Source organism: Triturus cristatus, chromosome 3_2 (assembly GCF_964204655.1).
Source record: "Triturus cristatus chromosome 3_2, aTriCri1.1, whole genome shotgun sequence".
NCBI classification, from domain to species: Eukaryota; Metazoa; Chordata; class Amphibia; order Caudata; family Salamandridae; genus Triturus; species Triturus cristatus.
Window position 1 is genome coordinate 925,036,198 of NC_140584.1, and position 12,333 is coordinate 925,048,530.

A 12,333-nucleotide genomic window follows, 5' to 3' on the forward strand; every position below is an offset into this window, starting at 1 on the left:
GAGTCAGTGGAGCTCCTTCAGATGGGGTGTGATGCGAGCATGGCGTGGAAGGGTGAGAGTGATTCTGGCTGATGAGTTCTGAATGATCTGCATCCTTCTGGTGATTTTTTGTTGATCCCAGCATAGAGGGTGTTCCAGTAGTCAAGCATGCTTATGACCAGGATGTGTGTGACAGTTTTCGTGCTGATTGGTAACCATTTGAAAATCTTTTTCTGCATGTTCAGTGTGTGGAAGAATGAGGCATTGACGGCGTTAACTGGGGCAGTCGTATCAAGTTTGCTGTCGATGACGATCCTGATGTTCTTGGCGGTGGGTGTCTGTTGTAGCTCTGTTTGCCACCAGGTAGAGTTCCACATTGAAGTGCTCTTCCCGAAGATCACGATTTACTCAGTTGGTCTTCATCCAGTGGGCGATTTGTCATGCAAGTATTGAAAGTGGTCCCGATACTGGGCATCTTGTCCATGAGGTAGACAAAGAGTTGATGTTATGAGAGCGAATGATGCTGGCTAGAGGGATCATGTATGCGTTGAAGAGAGTCTGGCTCAGGGAGGTTCCTTGCGGAACTCTGCAGATGAGGTCAAAGGCGTTCGAGGTGTACAGTGCCTGGCCGACTGACTGGGTCCTTCCAGTAAAGAAAGAGCAGATCCATCGGAGTGCATGTCCTAGAATTCCGATGTCGTGTAGGTGTTGGATGGAGATGGGGTAGGATACATTGTCAAATACTGCGGAGAGGTCCAGGAGGACTAGGGCTGCAGTGTCTCCTCTGCCCAGAGTCTTGATGAGGTCATCTGTGGCAGTAGTGAGGGCAGTTTTTGTGCTGTGTTTCATTATATCAGACTGATTTGTGTTGAGGAGTTGATGGTCATTGAGGATTTCGGTGAGGGCGTCTGTTGATGATTGTCTCTAAGACCATGGTCGGGTATGGTAGCAGGGAGATCAGTCTGTAGTTGGCGTGCTTTGTATGGGTTTGTAGAGGGTTTCATCAGAAATGGGAGGACACTTGCATGTTTCTAAGTGTCTAAGAAGGTCACAGAAGAGGTAGAGGCATTCAGAATGGGTGTGAGCATAACACTGATCGGTTGCAGTCCTTTGGAGTAGACGTGGCGGGGGTAGGGCCCCTACGTTGATTAACTTAATGGTGTTGGTGGTTTCTTCTGGGGTGATGTTAGGTTATGTAGTTAGCATTAGTTCTTTGGATAAGATTGGAAGGCTGATTGCGGGACCGACACGCAGACCCAATGTAGAGAATCTCGAAGAGATAGGAAAGTATTGCAGGTACACCAAAACCAATGAAAGCAGGTGAGGGGTGGCACATGGTTACTGCACCACGGACCTTAGCCACTACACCAGCCATATAAAGAGCATCTTTTCAGAAATTATATATAAACCCATATATGCACGTAATTATTGCTCTAATTTTAAGGTATGATCCTCCTTTTGACAAAAAGCAGTCCCCTGATATGTTCCTTTTGTTCTTTTCCTCGAAATTGTAAGCTCTCCCATGTGCCTCAAAGTTGATCAGTAATATCATGTAGACTTTGTCAAGGTGTTTTGAGAAAAGATTACAAAAAAACTGTAATCCATTTGTACGGGCATTTCACTGCCACTTTGCCTACACTCACTGGTGTCAGTAGTTTGTTTAATGAAATCATGTATTACCTTGATGATATCCTTTGTGGAGATCAGGGCTATGCAATATAAGTACAGGAGCACCTGATCTATACCAGATTTCCTGATGTCCATATAAGACACATTTAGATACAAGAATCCGAACAGAAATCAATTCCTTAGTGATAATTGTGAAAATCCAGCATAGATCAGTCTCCCCCGAGACTTGCGAGGAACACCGCTCTTCTAGAGCCTTCGTTGTTGAAGGTTGGCAAAGGTGATTTCAGGCATTACTATTTGCTGTTTTGTAGTATCTGCAGTGGGCATCTCCTGTCCATATTTTAAGGAAGTTCCCTCTTCACGGCTTTCATCTCTAAAACTGGGTTTATTAGGTGCTAATTTGAGTTCCCCATCTCCATAGAACCTTCAAGTAAGTGCTTTATATTTGCTTCGTTTTGTATTCACAGGTCACAAGCATGTTCACCAGGGAACATGGAGCACCACTGGCATTGGCGTGAAAGAAAACGGCTGTCTGTGTGACAAGGAATGCACTGCCCTGGGAGGAGAGGTAGTTTGATGGATTCTGGTCTCAGTGAGGGAAGCTAGTCTGCCCGAGAAAACGGTGGTAATCTGCTCTTGTAAACTTCTTGTTTTAATCCCATATGGAGCGGACTATAAACAGAAACTGCAATGGACAGAAGCCGCGGTTCCCGGAAAGAAATGGAAAGGGATGTCCTTCCAATTTATGCGCACAGAAAGGAACTGGTCCAAGCGGTGAATGACTCCAACTTTCTAATTGTGACTGGAGAGACCGGAAGTGGCAAAACTACACAACTGCCTCAGTATTTGCATAAAGCAGGTAGGTAGGTGTAAATAAGTAGCCACTGCATTCACGATCCTTTTAATTGTATAAATGTTAAAACAGTTAGGGCTAGGGGTGGATGGAATTCAAGAAAATAATATGAGCCAAACGCTGTGTCAAGTATCATACGAGGTTCTATTCCAATCTACAAAAGCAAACATTTTATTCCACCTTCGTGTAAAAAAATGTAATAGGGGAACATAAAAGGTGCAGTAAAAAGCTGTTTGGCAGAGAAGAGAATAATACTGATGCCCACCATGAGGTTCTTAGAGTCTCAGTCAGTCTGATGTATGTTCCCTTTATTGTTGACTTTAAATACCAATTAGGGAGCACATTCGTGTCCTGGAAAGGCAATTAAAAGAAACGGGGGCAATGACGTTATAAAAGGCAGCTTCAAGTTTGGTTTGCATGGTGTATTTATCTACATTTCGCTCATGCTTGGATCCAGCTGATCGCAAAATGTATCCTTCTTTAACCTCAAGATGGGTTCAATGGGTTGACTTGACTCAAATAAGTATTTTCGTTACCAGTGTGGCTTGAGATACATTGTTTACATGTTGTGTGATCAGCATCCCAAGGGCCTTTGGTCATTATAGACTATAATAATTTTAACATTTTAAGAACCTAACTTGGTGATTCAGAATGTTCTCTAGAAGTTGCCCTCTCAATCGAGTTTGTGCAAACTGTTCATATGGGTCCATCAGTTTTCTTTAAGCTACCACTTAATGTTTCCTACTTTGAAGATAACAATTAGATGCGTTTGTTGCAGGGTTTGCAAAGCATGGGATGATTGGCGTGACACAGCCACGGAGAGTAGCAACTATATCCGTGGCTCTGCGTGTGGCCGAGGAGTTGCATTGCTCACTAGGAACCACAGTGGGTTACCAGGTTCGCTTTGATGACTGCTCCTCCAAGGTAGGCATACTTTATCATTGATATTTGCATCCCAAATTGATGAAACGATGGTGTTAACAGAGATCAAGCTGACCAACAGTAAACTTGTATATTACCAGACATATGATTGACCATTCCAGCACAGGTGCCCCTGTTGATGCAATGTGACTCTTCATTACTGCAACAAGTAATGGTCCTGTTCACGAAAAGAAGCATAATAGTACCATAGCAGATTTACATCTCTGCCTGAACACACTCTTCCTACTTTTCTGTACACAAACATTCCCAGAAGTATGCATGGTGATCTGTGCAAGGGGCAGAAGTATGCATGGTGATCTGTTCAAGAGGCAGACGTATGCATGGTGATCTGTGCAAGTGGCAGAAGTATGCATGGTAATCTGTGCAAGGGGCACAGGTATGCATGGTAACCTGTGCAAGGGGCAGAGGTGTGCATGGTAATCTGTGCAAGGGGAAGAAGTGTGCATGGTAATCTGTGCAAGGGGCAGAAATATGCATGGCAATCTGTGCAAGGGGCAGAAGTATGCATGGTAATCCGTGCAAGGGACCGAAGTATGCATGTAATCTGTGCAAGGGGCAGATTTCCAGGCTTTCTTTTGGGAATGTCATATGAAACAATCCTACGCAGGCACCTGTTCATGCTGTGTGGAATTGTACATAGTTAGTATTTTGGCAAATGGGTAATGGAGCAGTGTGTGCAAACGAACCTAAAAAAAAAATCTCTATGGGGAATACATGTTTGCCTGTGGTGAAAACCCTTTTTCAGCATCTCACCCAATGGTGGGAGTGATCCGTTTTGCTTAACGGTCCTGGAAGGGGTGTTCCTAGCATTACAACTATTTCAAAGGCAGGAAGAGGTTAGCTTTCAATTAGTAAATGGTCACAAACCTGCATGTTTGTGGGCGTTCCCAAACTAACATGTCAAAACATGCCTTCCGAAGCCCACTGCATGCACCTCGCATGGGACATACTACTGCAGATTTCTCTGCACTCTTCGAGTACTAAATGCATTTACGCCTTCCAGGAATCCTTTTGTGAATCCCTGGCAGGCACAAATGAGGTAATTTAGACCATAAACTCGTGTCACCTTTGTGAATAGATCACTAAATGTTTTAAATGTGCGGCATTTAGGAAAAAGGCTGTTTTTGACATGCAAATTGTACTGCCTTGAAAAATTCTGAACATTTCACCAGGGAGGCCGTATGGTGACATCACTGCAAACAGTCCCAGAGTTAATAAGCAAACCAGCCTAAAATATCTTTTGGTTTATTCCAAGTTGAGCCTAGATTAATTTATCACAGCTCAGTCATATGCAGATGACACACAGGCACACAGATGTACATCTGCTTTACTGTTCCAAGGTTTCGAATCTACTGAACACTTAGCTAATAATTCTAGGTTGTAAAGCGAGATCATGTCACACCTCCCTCAGAACACTAGACCATATAGGGCAACATATCCATCAGTTCCCACAAGGGCAACTTCCTCTTTGCAAATTCCCGCCGCCCTCCAACCCCTGTAGATGTGGGTATCTTATCAATGGTTAGCAAGGGAAATGGCAAATCATTGAGACATTCCACTCCGAATGGCAGATGATAAAGGAGTACCCCTTTTACACACCCCTCCTATTTGCAATGCAGACTATGTCGCAAAAGCCTTTTCACGAGTTAGGATGATTGTTTCGACTCCTAAAATGTTTTTTACAAATAGTAAAAATTTATTTTCTGTAAATAAACCCTGTTATTTTGCGAATCATGGGCTATAAAAACCACCACAACTTACTTTTGCACATCATGTCCTATCCACCTTCCAGAGTCCATTCTCCCCTTCCTACCTATAACCCAAGTAGTACAGATTTGCTAGTTCTTCCCAATTCCAAACTCATAGCCCAATAGCCCACCGGGGAAAATATATGAATACTTCCATTTTGGACCGATATCTTTTTACCTTCCTGAGTTAATGTGCATACTATAAATGCAGTAAGTCAGTCATTCCTGGTTTGGGGGCAAAACTTTGTTATACATGATGACTTGCGCTGTTGAAAGCAGGTGGGGAGAAAAATGTGCAAGAAAGATGCAAATGTAAAGCAGGCTATAACTGGAGGAACCAGTTTGTAATACATGGTACAAATGAACATAACTTTGAATCATTCAGGATACTGCAATCAAGTACATGACGGATGGATGCTTGCTGCGGCACATACTTGTAGACCCCAGTCTTAAACAATATAGCACAATAATCCTTGATGAAGCTCATGAGCGCAGTCTAAGCACTGTAAGTTATCTTTTTTTGTTGTTATATATTTACCTTATTGTGCTTCTTTATTCTTTTACTTGTCAATATATTTCCAAAATGTGGTCTCAAGATTTCACCTGCTATTAAATAAACACTTCTTCAGAGGCAGCTTATATTGCAAACCTGGTACTTTTGTTTGGGTTATGTGTGTAGCAATCCTGTGCAGGACTATGGAGTTAATGGCTTAAACACTAGCATCCGACATTTGAGTGTAGATCCAGAGAGGAGAGCTGTGCTTGCAATACCTTGTGTTGTTATGACAACATATAACATTATTCTGACCATCCCAGCCCTGCTTTTCTTGCATGTGCTTCTACAAAAAAGAGAGTGACGTTTCACATGTTGCCTTTGCAATGTTAACACTTAAAATGCATGCAGCCCATGTCTGCAGGAGTAGTATTTGGCTGAAATTAGACTTTGGTGGCTACAGAAACCAGTTATAAAGAGTATTTGCTGAAATGTTTTCAATACAGCAGCAAATATATTGCGAGGTATAACTAATTAGATATTGTCAAATGTATGAACTGCGAGGCCCTGTAGGCCTTCCCCTTTCTGTGCCTCCTGCGCTTTAATAGACAAATCCATCTGCAGGCCTGTCTTTGCTTCTGCACCATTAATAGTGTGACTCTTTCAAAATCACGATCGCGTTACAATTCCATCAGTTTCCTTAGAACGGTTATTAATGGAGTACGTTGCGTATATGTTTTTGTGCTCAGCAGATAACTGTATTCACAATAATAACCTAAACACATCTTTGTTTTCAACACAACAAATCATTTCACTATAAACACAAATCAAAACTTACTGCCTTTCTCAGTGTTTGATATTCTACAGTGTAGTTTTGTGGAAACTTGAGTGGAACTTACGCTATTGAAAATATCTGTGAGTGTAGACTTGATGTGACTGTTGGATTGGTTGTCCTTCTCATTTCTCTGTCCTATCCGTTCCAACCATAGGACATCCTTTTTGGTCTACTCAAGAAGCTCTTCCAGCCGAAAATGTGCCCTGGTCGGAAACGCCCGCTGAAGATAGTGGTGATGTCAGCAACCTTGGAAATCCCAAAACTTTCTGAGTTCTTTGGAAACTGCCCAGTTGTACATATTCCAGGAAGGACCTTCCCTGTCAAGGAAATATTCTGCAACTTGATTGGCCCCAAAAATCTTGAAGGTTCAGCGTATGTTGCAGAGGTAACAACTGTATTTGGTCCTAGATCTTTGGTTGTTATAAAAACGTTGCTTGGAATGGCACTGAGTTTTTAAGCTACTTCCTTTGTGTTTGCTGTGAAGGACTGTGCACATAGAAACTCTACTTTCCTTGCTTCCTGTGATACCAGGAGGTGATCGTTGTGCCTACAGGAAGGAGGCTTTGCCCATGGGTTACACTTTTTTTTTTTTGCATTTATCTAACCCCATGACTGCTAGGGTTTTTTCTTCTGGTCTGAACATTAGCCCTTTTTTAGGTCGAGGACTACCGGTCTGCCGAAGGCAGAACCGGAAGTCGGAGATTTAATGTTTTCTAGAGTGGCTATTTAGCCCGCCTCTCTTTTAGCTTCTCCTCCATTGGCTGGCTTCCTAAACGGAGGCCAGCCATTGGAGGAGAGAGCTGTCCCTCCAAATAGGCTCCGTCTTTTTCAGATTCGGGGGCGTGTTCTTGCTGTTCTTTCTACTTTTTAGCAACGCCCTTTTTTAGGCGTGTTTTTCTCTCCTCCAGCCAATGGCAAGAGGAGAGAAAAAGAAACACGCCCCCGAATCTGAAAACGCCACTGCGTTTCTCCGAGGCATTTCTGCTTCGCCTCGGAGAAAGGCAGTGGTTTTAATGGCGTCCTCTCCCCCTGCTCTCGGCTCCCGTGTTCGGCACAAATCTTATTAAACTTTGACACTTCAGAAAGCTTTCAAAGTTTTAAAAGTAGCTTTGCAGATTTTATGGAAGCAAAGCCCTGAAATTATGTGGGAGTAATGGAATAACTTGGGTGTGCGAGAAACAATACATGGCGTTATTTTCAAAGGGGTTGCATATACACACACCTTTGCCCAAAATCCAAATGTGGGCACCGTCACCCGCGAAAGATGGCAACCCCTAGTCGTGTGTAACCCTTGCGGCATGTCACACCGCGCAACAAAATGAGCAAAAGAAATAAGGAAATGGTTCTGTGAGATGTGACGCGGTTGTTATGTTCAGCTCGCGCCCGAGCGGCGGGTATGCACCAGGCGGTGCAGGGAAGCTGCTCAGGCTCAGCCCTCGAGCACTGCGGCGATAACACAGGCTCCCGGGATTAACAGCTCTGTAAGGGGGGAGCCCTCTGAAGTGCTTATTTGTTTAGATGAACAGCCTCGTTCATCACGAGGGAGAGCTGCGAGTGGAAGCCCTCTGACACGGCAGCCGGAGCCTCCCTGGATGTATGGCGGTCTCTGCGCACCGAGGAGAGCGCGAGATAAAGCCTGGCTATCTCACATAAGAAGGGCATTAAAATGAAATTCATGTACATGTGTTCAGCATGTCAGGCCTTGGCGCGCTCTGGTCTATCCAGTCCATTTAACAGTGCAGCGCGAAATCTGAAGCTTTTTGCGCCACATTCTGGGTGACTTGTCCCGGAGCAGATGACGTTGTTGCGCTTTTTACTAAAAACTGAGACCAGACCCAGCATGACTTAGTACAATTGGAACTTGGAAAATGACCATATTATCTCATTTCCTAACATTGGGAGATCATCCTGCACTAAAGTTCAAATCCTAGATTTGCGCATTTGAGAAATTCTGGTGTGAAATGAAGGGGGTATGAACCCCAATGAAAGAGCATCTCTGATTTATTTATGTATCCATTAATACAGAGGCGCAACTAGAGCCAAATTTCGGGGGGGGCTGAGCAAAAATTTCGGGGGGGGGGGTAAACTTTAAGCAATTGGCAGAGTGGAGCTGCAGGGGCTCTTAGAAGGGGTGAAACAACAGCAAGGCCTCATTAACATGCAAATGGTCTTTCAAAGACCTGTGAAGTGCTCGGGGTGCGGCTGCTTTTTTGCCCGGGAAGGTGTCTCATCCCGGGCTGCCGCACACGAGGGGGGGGGGGGGGGGGGGGGGGCTGAAGCCCTTTGAGTCCAATGGGTGTTGGGGTGTTGCGCGCCTGCATTAATATATTTATCTAATGTATTTATTTTAGAGCTTAGAAATGTGTTATATGTGTAACCTTTCGGTTAATTCGGAGAGTAAGGGAAAAAGAAGCCATGTTCAGTTTGAAAAAGCCTGCGAGTGTGGAAGAACGTCTAATAAGTAAGGTAGGTTGCTGTAGCAGATGTTCTGCAGTCTCAGCCGCTCTTAATCTGACAGGCCAGTATAGAAAGCGGCCGAAATGGTCAGTTTTTTAACGCGTTTCTGAAAGGCCAAGGGATGGGGTTCAGAGCTCAGGGAGGGGCTGATCATCTTCTACAGCCCCATGCCTTGTACTCACAGTGATCTGCTTCTGTATTTCATGGCTTGAATGACCGATGTTCCATCGGGTTGGAATTCGTTGAATTAAGGTTTCGCCTGGGGTATATTGTGCTGTTAATCTGTATAGCTATTTCCAGCCCTTCTCCAATAGGCTTTGCGGATAGTGCAGAGGTATCACATATGCAAAAAAAACTAATGCCAATAGAAATGACAATGCCATTTATTTAGGGATACAAAAATGATAAAAAAAATAATGAGCAATACCAATAGCTCTACCTATAATATTGCCGAGACCATTGCATTGTAAATGCTTGTTTAACATTTGGGTCAGTTCATGATTAAGTCTTCAAAACTGTATTTGGCCAAATGATATCCAGTCCAAATTTGCATCTTTCCCACCACCTCCCACAGATACCCAGTGGCTCTGCTAAATGCTAAAATATGGAAGTATTTTTTAAATAAAAAAAATGAATGTGCAAGATTTGTTTTTACTCTAAGAATTGGATTTAGCAAAGATTTGCTCTGCTATGATAGCCTCTTCCAACCTATATTGAACCGTGACTAAATAGTGGCCAATATTTCTTGTTTTGCGTTTTCTACATTGAATCATATTTTCAACCTTGTTCTGTGTAAATTCGGAAGCCAGCAAATGTTTTTTTTATGAATTTGTGAAGGCATTCTAAAGCATCCAAGTCATTGAATTCACACGTTAGTGAATGCAATTGGGAAGAAAAGAGAAATTTACAATAAGGTTTACTAACATATTATTATATATGTTACAGCGATTTTGTTGTTTGTCCAAAAACGCAGCATCACTTGTTAACAGCCTGCTGCTATGTGGCAGTGAAAGCATGCTAAACCACTCTTATTGGTGTGCTTTCCGACTGAAAACCTGGTGCTGAAGTGGCAAAACCCAATTGGATTATTTGGCAATATAAAAACTGTGCTAAAAGTTCATAGGTGGCTTAATTGTCAAATGCCCAATGTGGGATGCAGCGTGACATTTTACACACACACACTCACACCCTCACTCACTCCAACCCGATTTGGGCATTTTAGAGCGGTAACCGGAACTTAAAAGCCCTACTGCTAGGAGGGCTGTCACACATGTATACCTATACAGTATGAGCAGGTTTTTAAAAGCTCTCTAACACAATGACTTTTAAGATACTAAAAATGTCAGCCTTGATGCATTTTAGTAGATAGTGTAAATTTAGTTTATAAATGTACTTTGATTTATAGTTCTAATTTTACCGATGTTATTTTTAGATTGGCTGTACATTTTGTCCTCTATGACCTGGACTTTAATAGCTCAAAGAAAGGAGCGCAGCCCCACTACTGTAAGAGAGAGGATACCTTATATAGTTAATGTATCATAAAAAGACTCTCATGGGGAAAACAACTCATTCAGACATCTCATACTCCACTATCTTCACATTCACACATTTCTTAATATAAAACTAGGAGGAAACCCAAAAGACTATAATAACAATCTGTTTAATAAAGCAGTCAATAAAAAGCAGTCATACAATTATATAAAAGAAACATTACTTACAAATGTTATAAAAAAAATAATCTCAATTCATCCTAAAATAGTGCACACAATATGATCAAAGCGTTGTTATGAGAGACAATAATCAAGACATCCACATTTGTCATTACAATTTTGTTAATTCGAAGAAATCAATAAAACATGAGCAAATAATTTTTTTTTTACCACATATGCTTCATAGTTCATCAAATTTAACAAAGTGGGGGGGGAGGGGTTGACGCGTTTCAGTGGAAAAATATTGTGGGATCACCTTCTTCAGGACAACAACAATACTAATATCTCGCTAAACTAAAAAGCAGTGTTCGCCTGCATAAAAACATATGTCAAAATACAATCTTATCAGTTATGTAACAAAATTATATTTACCTAAATGAACAAAACTAATCACAAAAACATTGACCTAAGTACATTCAATTTATATCTGGATCTATGAGTCATAACTTATCATAAAAAAGCTAACATTGTCAGCAATAAGCTTATTAATCAGAACATAATTGTCCAAAGGGCCCATGACAAACCAACCCTCACTCATATAATCCTTTGACAGCCACTCTACCACATTTAGAAACCCTTTTCAATCGTAGCTATATTCTCTCATTTGTTTATATAGAGGTAAGGTATACCGGACATTCAAAGCGAGGGTACTAGATAAAAAACCCTCACTCAGTATATACAACCTAGCCTCGCCTCAAATATTGATAGGTATTGGTTGTCAAAGATCATACCTTATTATTGTACGTATTATATATGTGGTGTACGTCATTGTGAAGAGGAAAAATTACTAGAGGGTTTTTAGTGTCCATTACCACGCCCAGATAGGTAGACAACAAATTGATGATATAGGTATGTGGCACCGATATAATACGGAGTGAAGCGGACTATTTAATAATTTAATAATGTTAACATGTTCTTCATTTTTTTTAGGTTTCTTGTATTATCCTGAGCCTATTATATTACTTGTCCACTAGAGTTGGGACATATTCAATCCCACAGGAATAAAAAATCCTTGATGGGTTGAACCACGTTTTTACGGGCCACATCATGGTCTGGTTATTATGATTTTCATTTCCACTTTATTTTTTAAAACTCTTTGTATGTGGCAAAACGAATAGGAGCTCAGCATTACAGAAAGTGGTATGACAAATCTCAAAATACAGCCGTGGTGTTTGTTACATTGGGTATCTCCAGTCCTGGGTCAGCCTCATTTCATTTTGTACCTTCCTCTTCATCATCGAGGCCTGGCCGTCCCCTCCCTCTCCTATGCAGTTCAACTGTGGGAGACATCCAGATCTCGCCCCTATATGTATTCCATGCTGCCCACTTAAGATCCTAAGATCCCATTTTTAGGGCAACCTCTATTTTTTAAAACGCCTTTTTCCACTATCATGGATCTGTCCATGTCAGTTTGCCACCTCCCCATTGATGGTAGTTCTCCTACTCCCCATTTTTGTGCAATGTTACGTTTGGCTAGAGTCAACCCAAAAGAGACCCAGGATTGTTCAGTGTGGGTTAGATCAGTGGCCTCCCATATATTAAGTATGCAACGTTGCGGGGAGGTGTCAGTCTCAGAGCGTGTGGAAGAAGGTTCCCTCCTGGGAGCAGTGTAGGGGACAGTTTGTGTCTGTTCTCCTCCCCATTTAGACCAGAGTTCCCGCTGAGAGGTAGGCACTGTGCAGGATTTT

At 42.2% G+C, this 12,333-nt stretch overlaps 1 protein-coding gene across 1 annotated transcript in view; it reads left to right on the forward strand.

The window, feature by feature from the left end:
- The window catches only part of DHX40 (DEAH-box helicase 40), a 332,526-nt gene that overhangs the window by 54,663 nt on the left and 265,530 nt on the right, over positions 1-12,333 (forward strand). Inside the window, exons 2-5 of the mRNA XM_085649399.1 lie at positions 2,076-2,467; positions 3,240-3,385; positions 5,537-5,656; positions 6,634-6,864. Coding sequence (XP_085505525.1) covers positions 2,299-2,467; positions 3,240-3,385; positions 5,537-5,656; positions 6,634-6,864 — 666 coding nt within the window. The 5' untranslated portion in view covers positions 2,076-2,298. The remainder of the gene's footprint in view (positions 1-2,075; positions 2,468-3,239; positions 3,386-5,536; positions 5,657-6,633; positions 6,865-12,333) is intronic.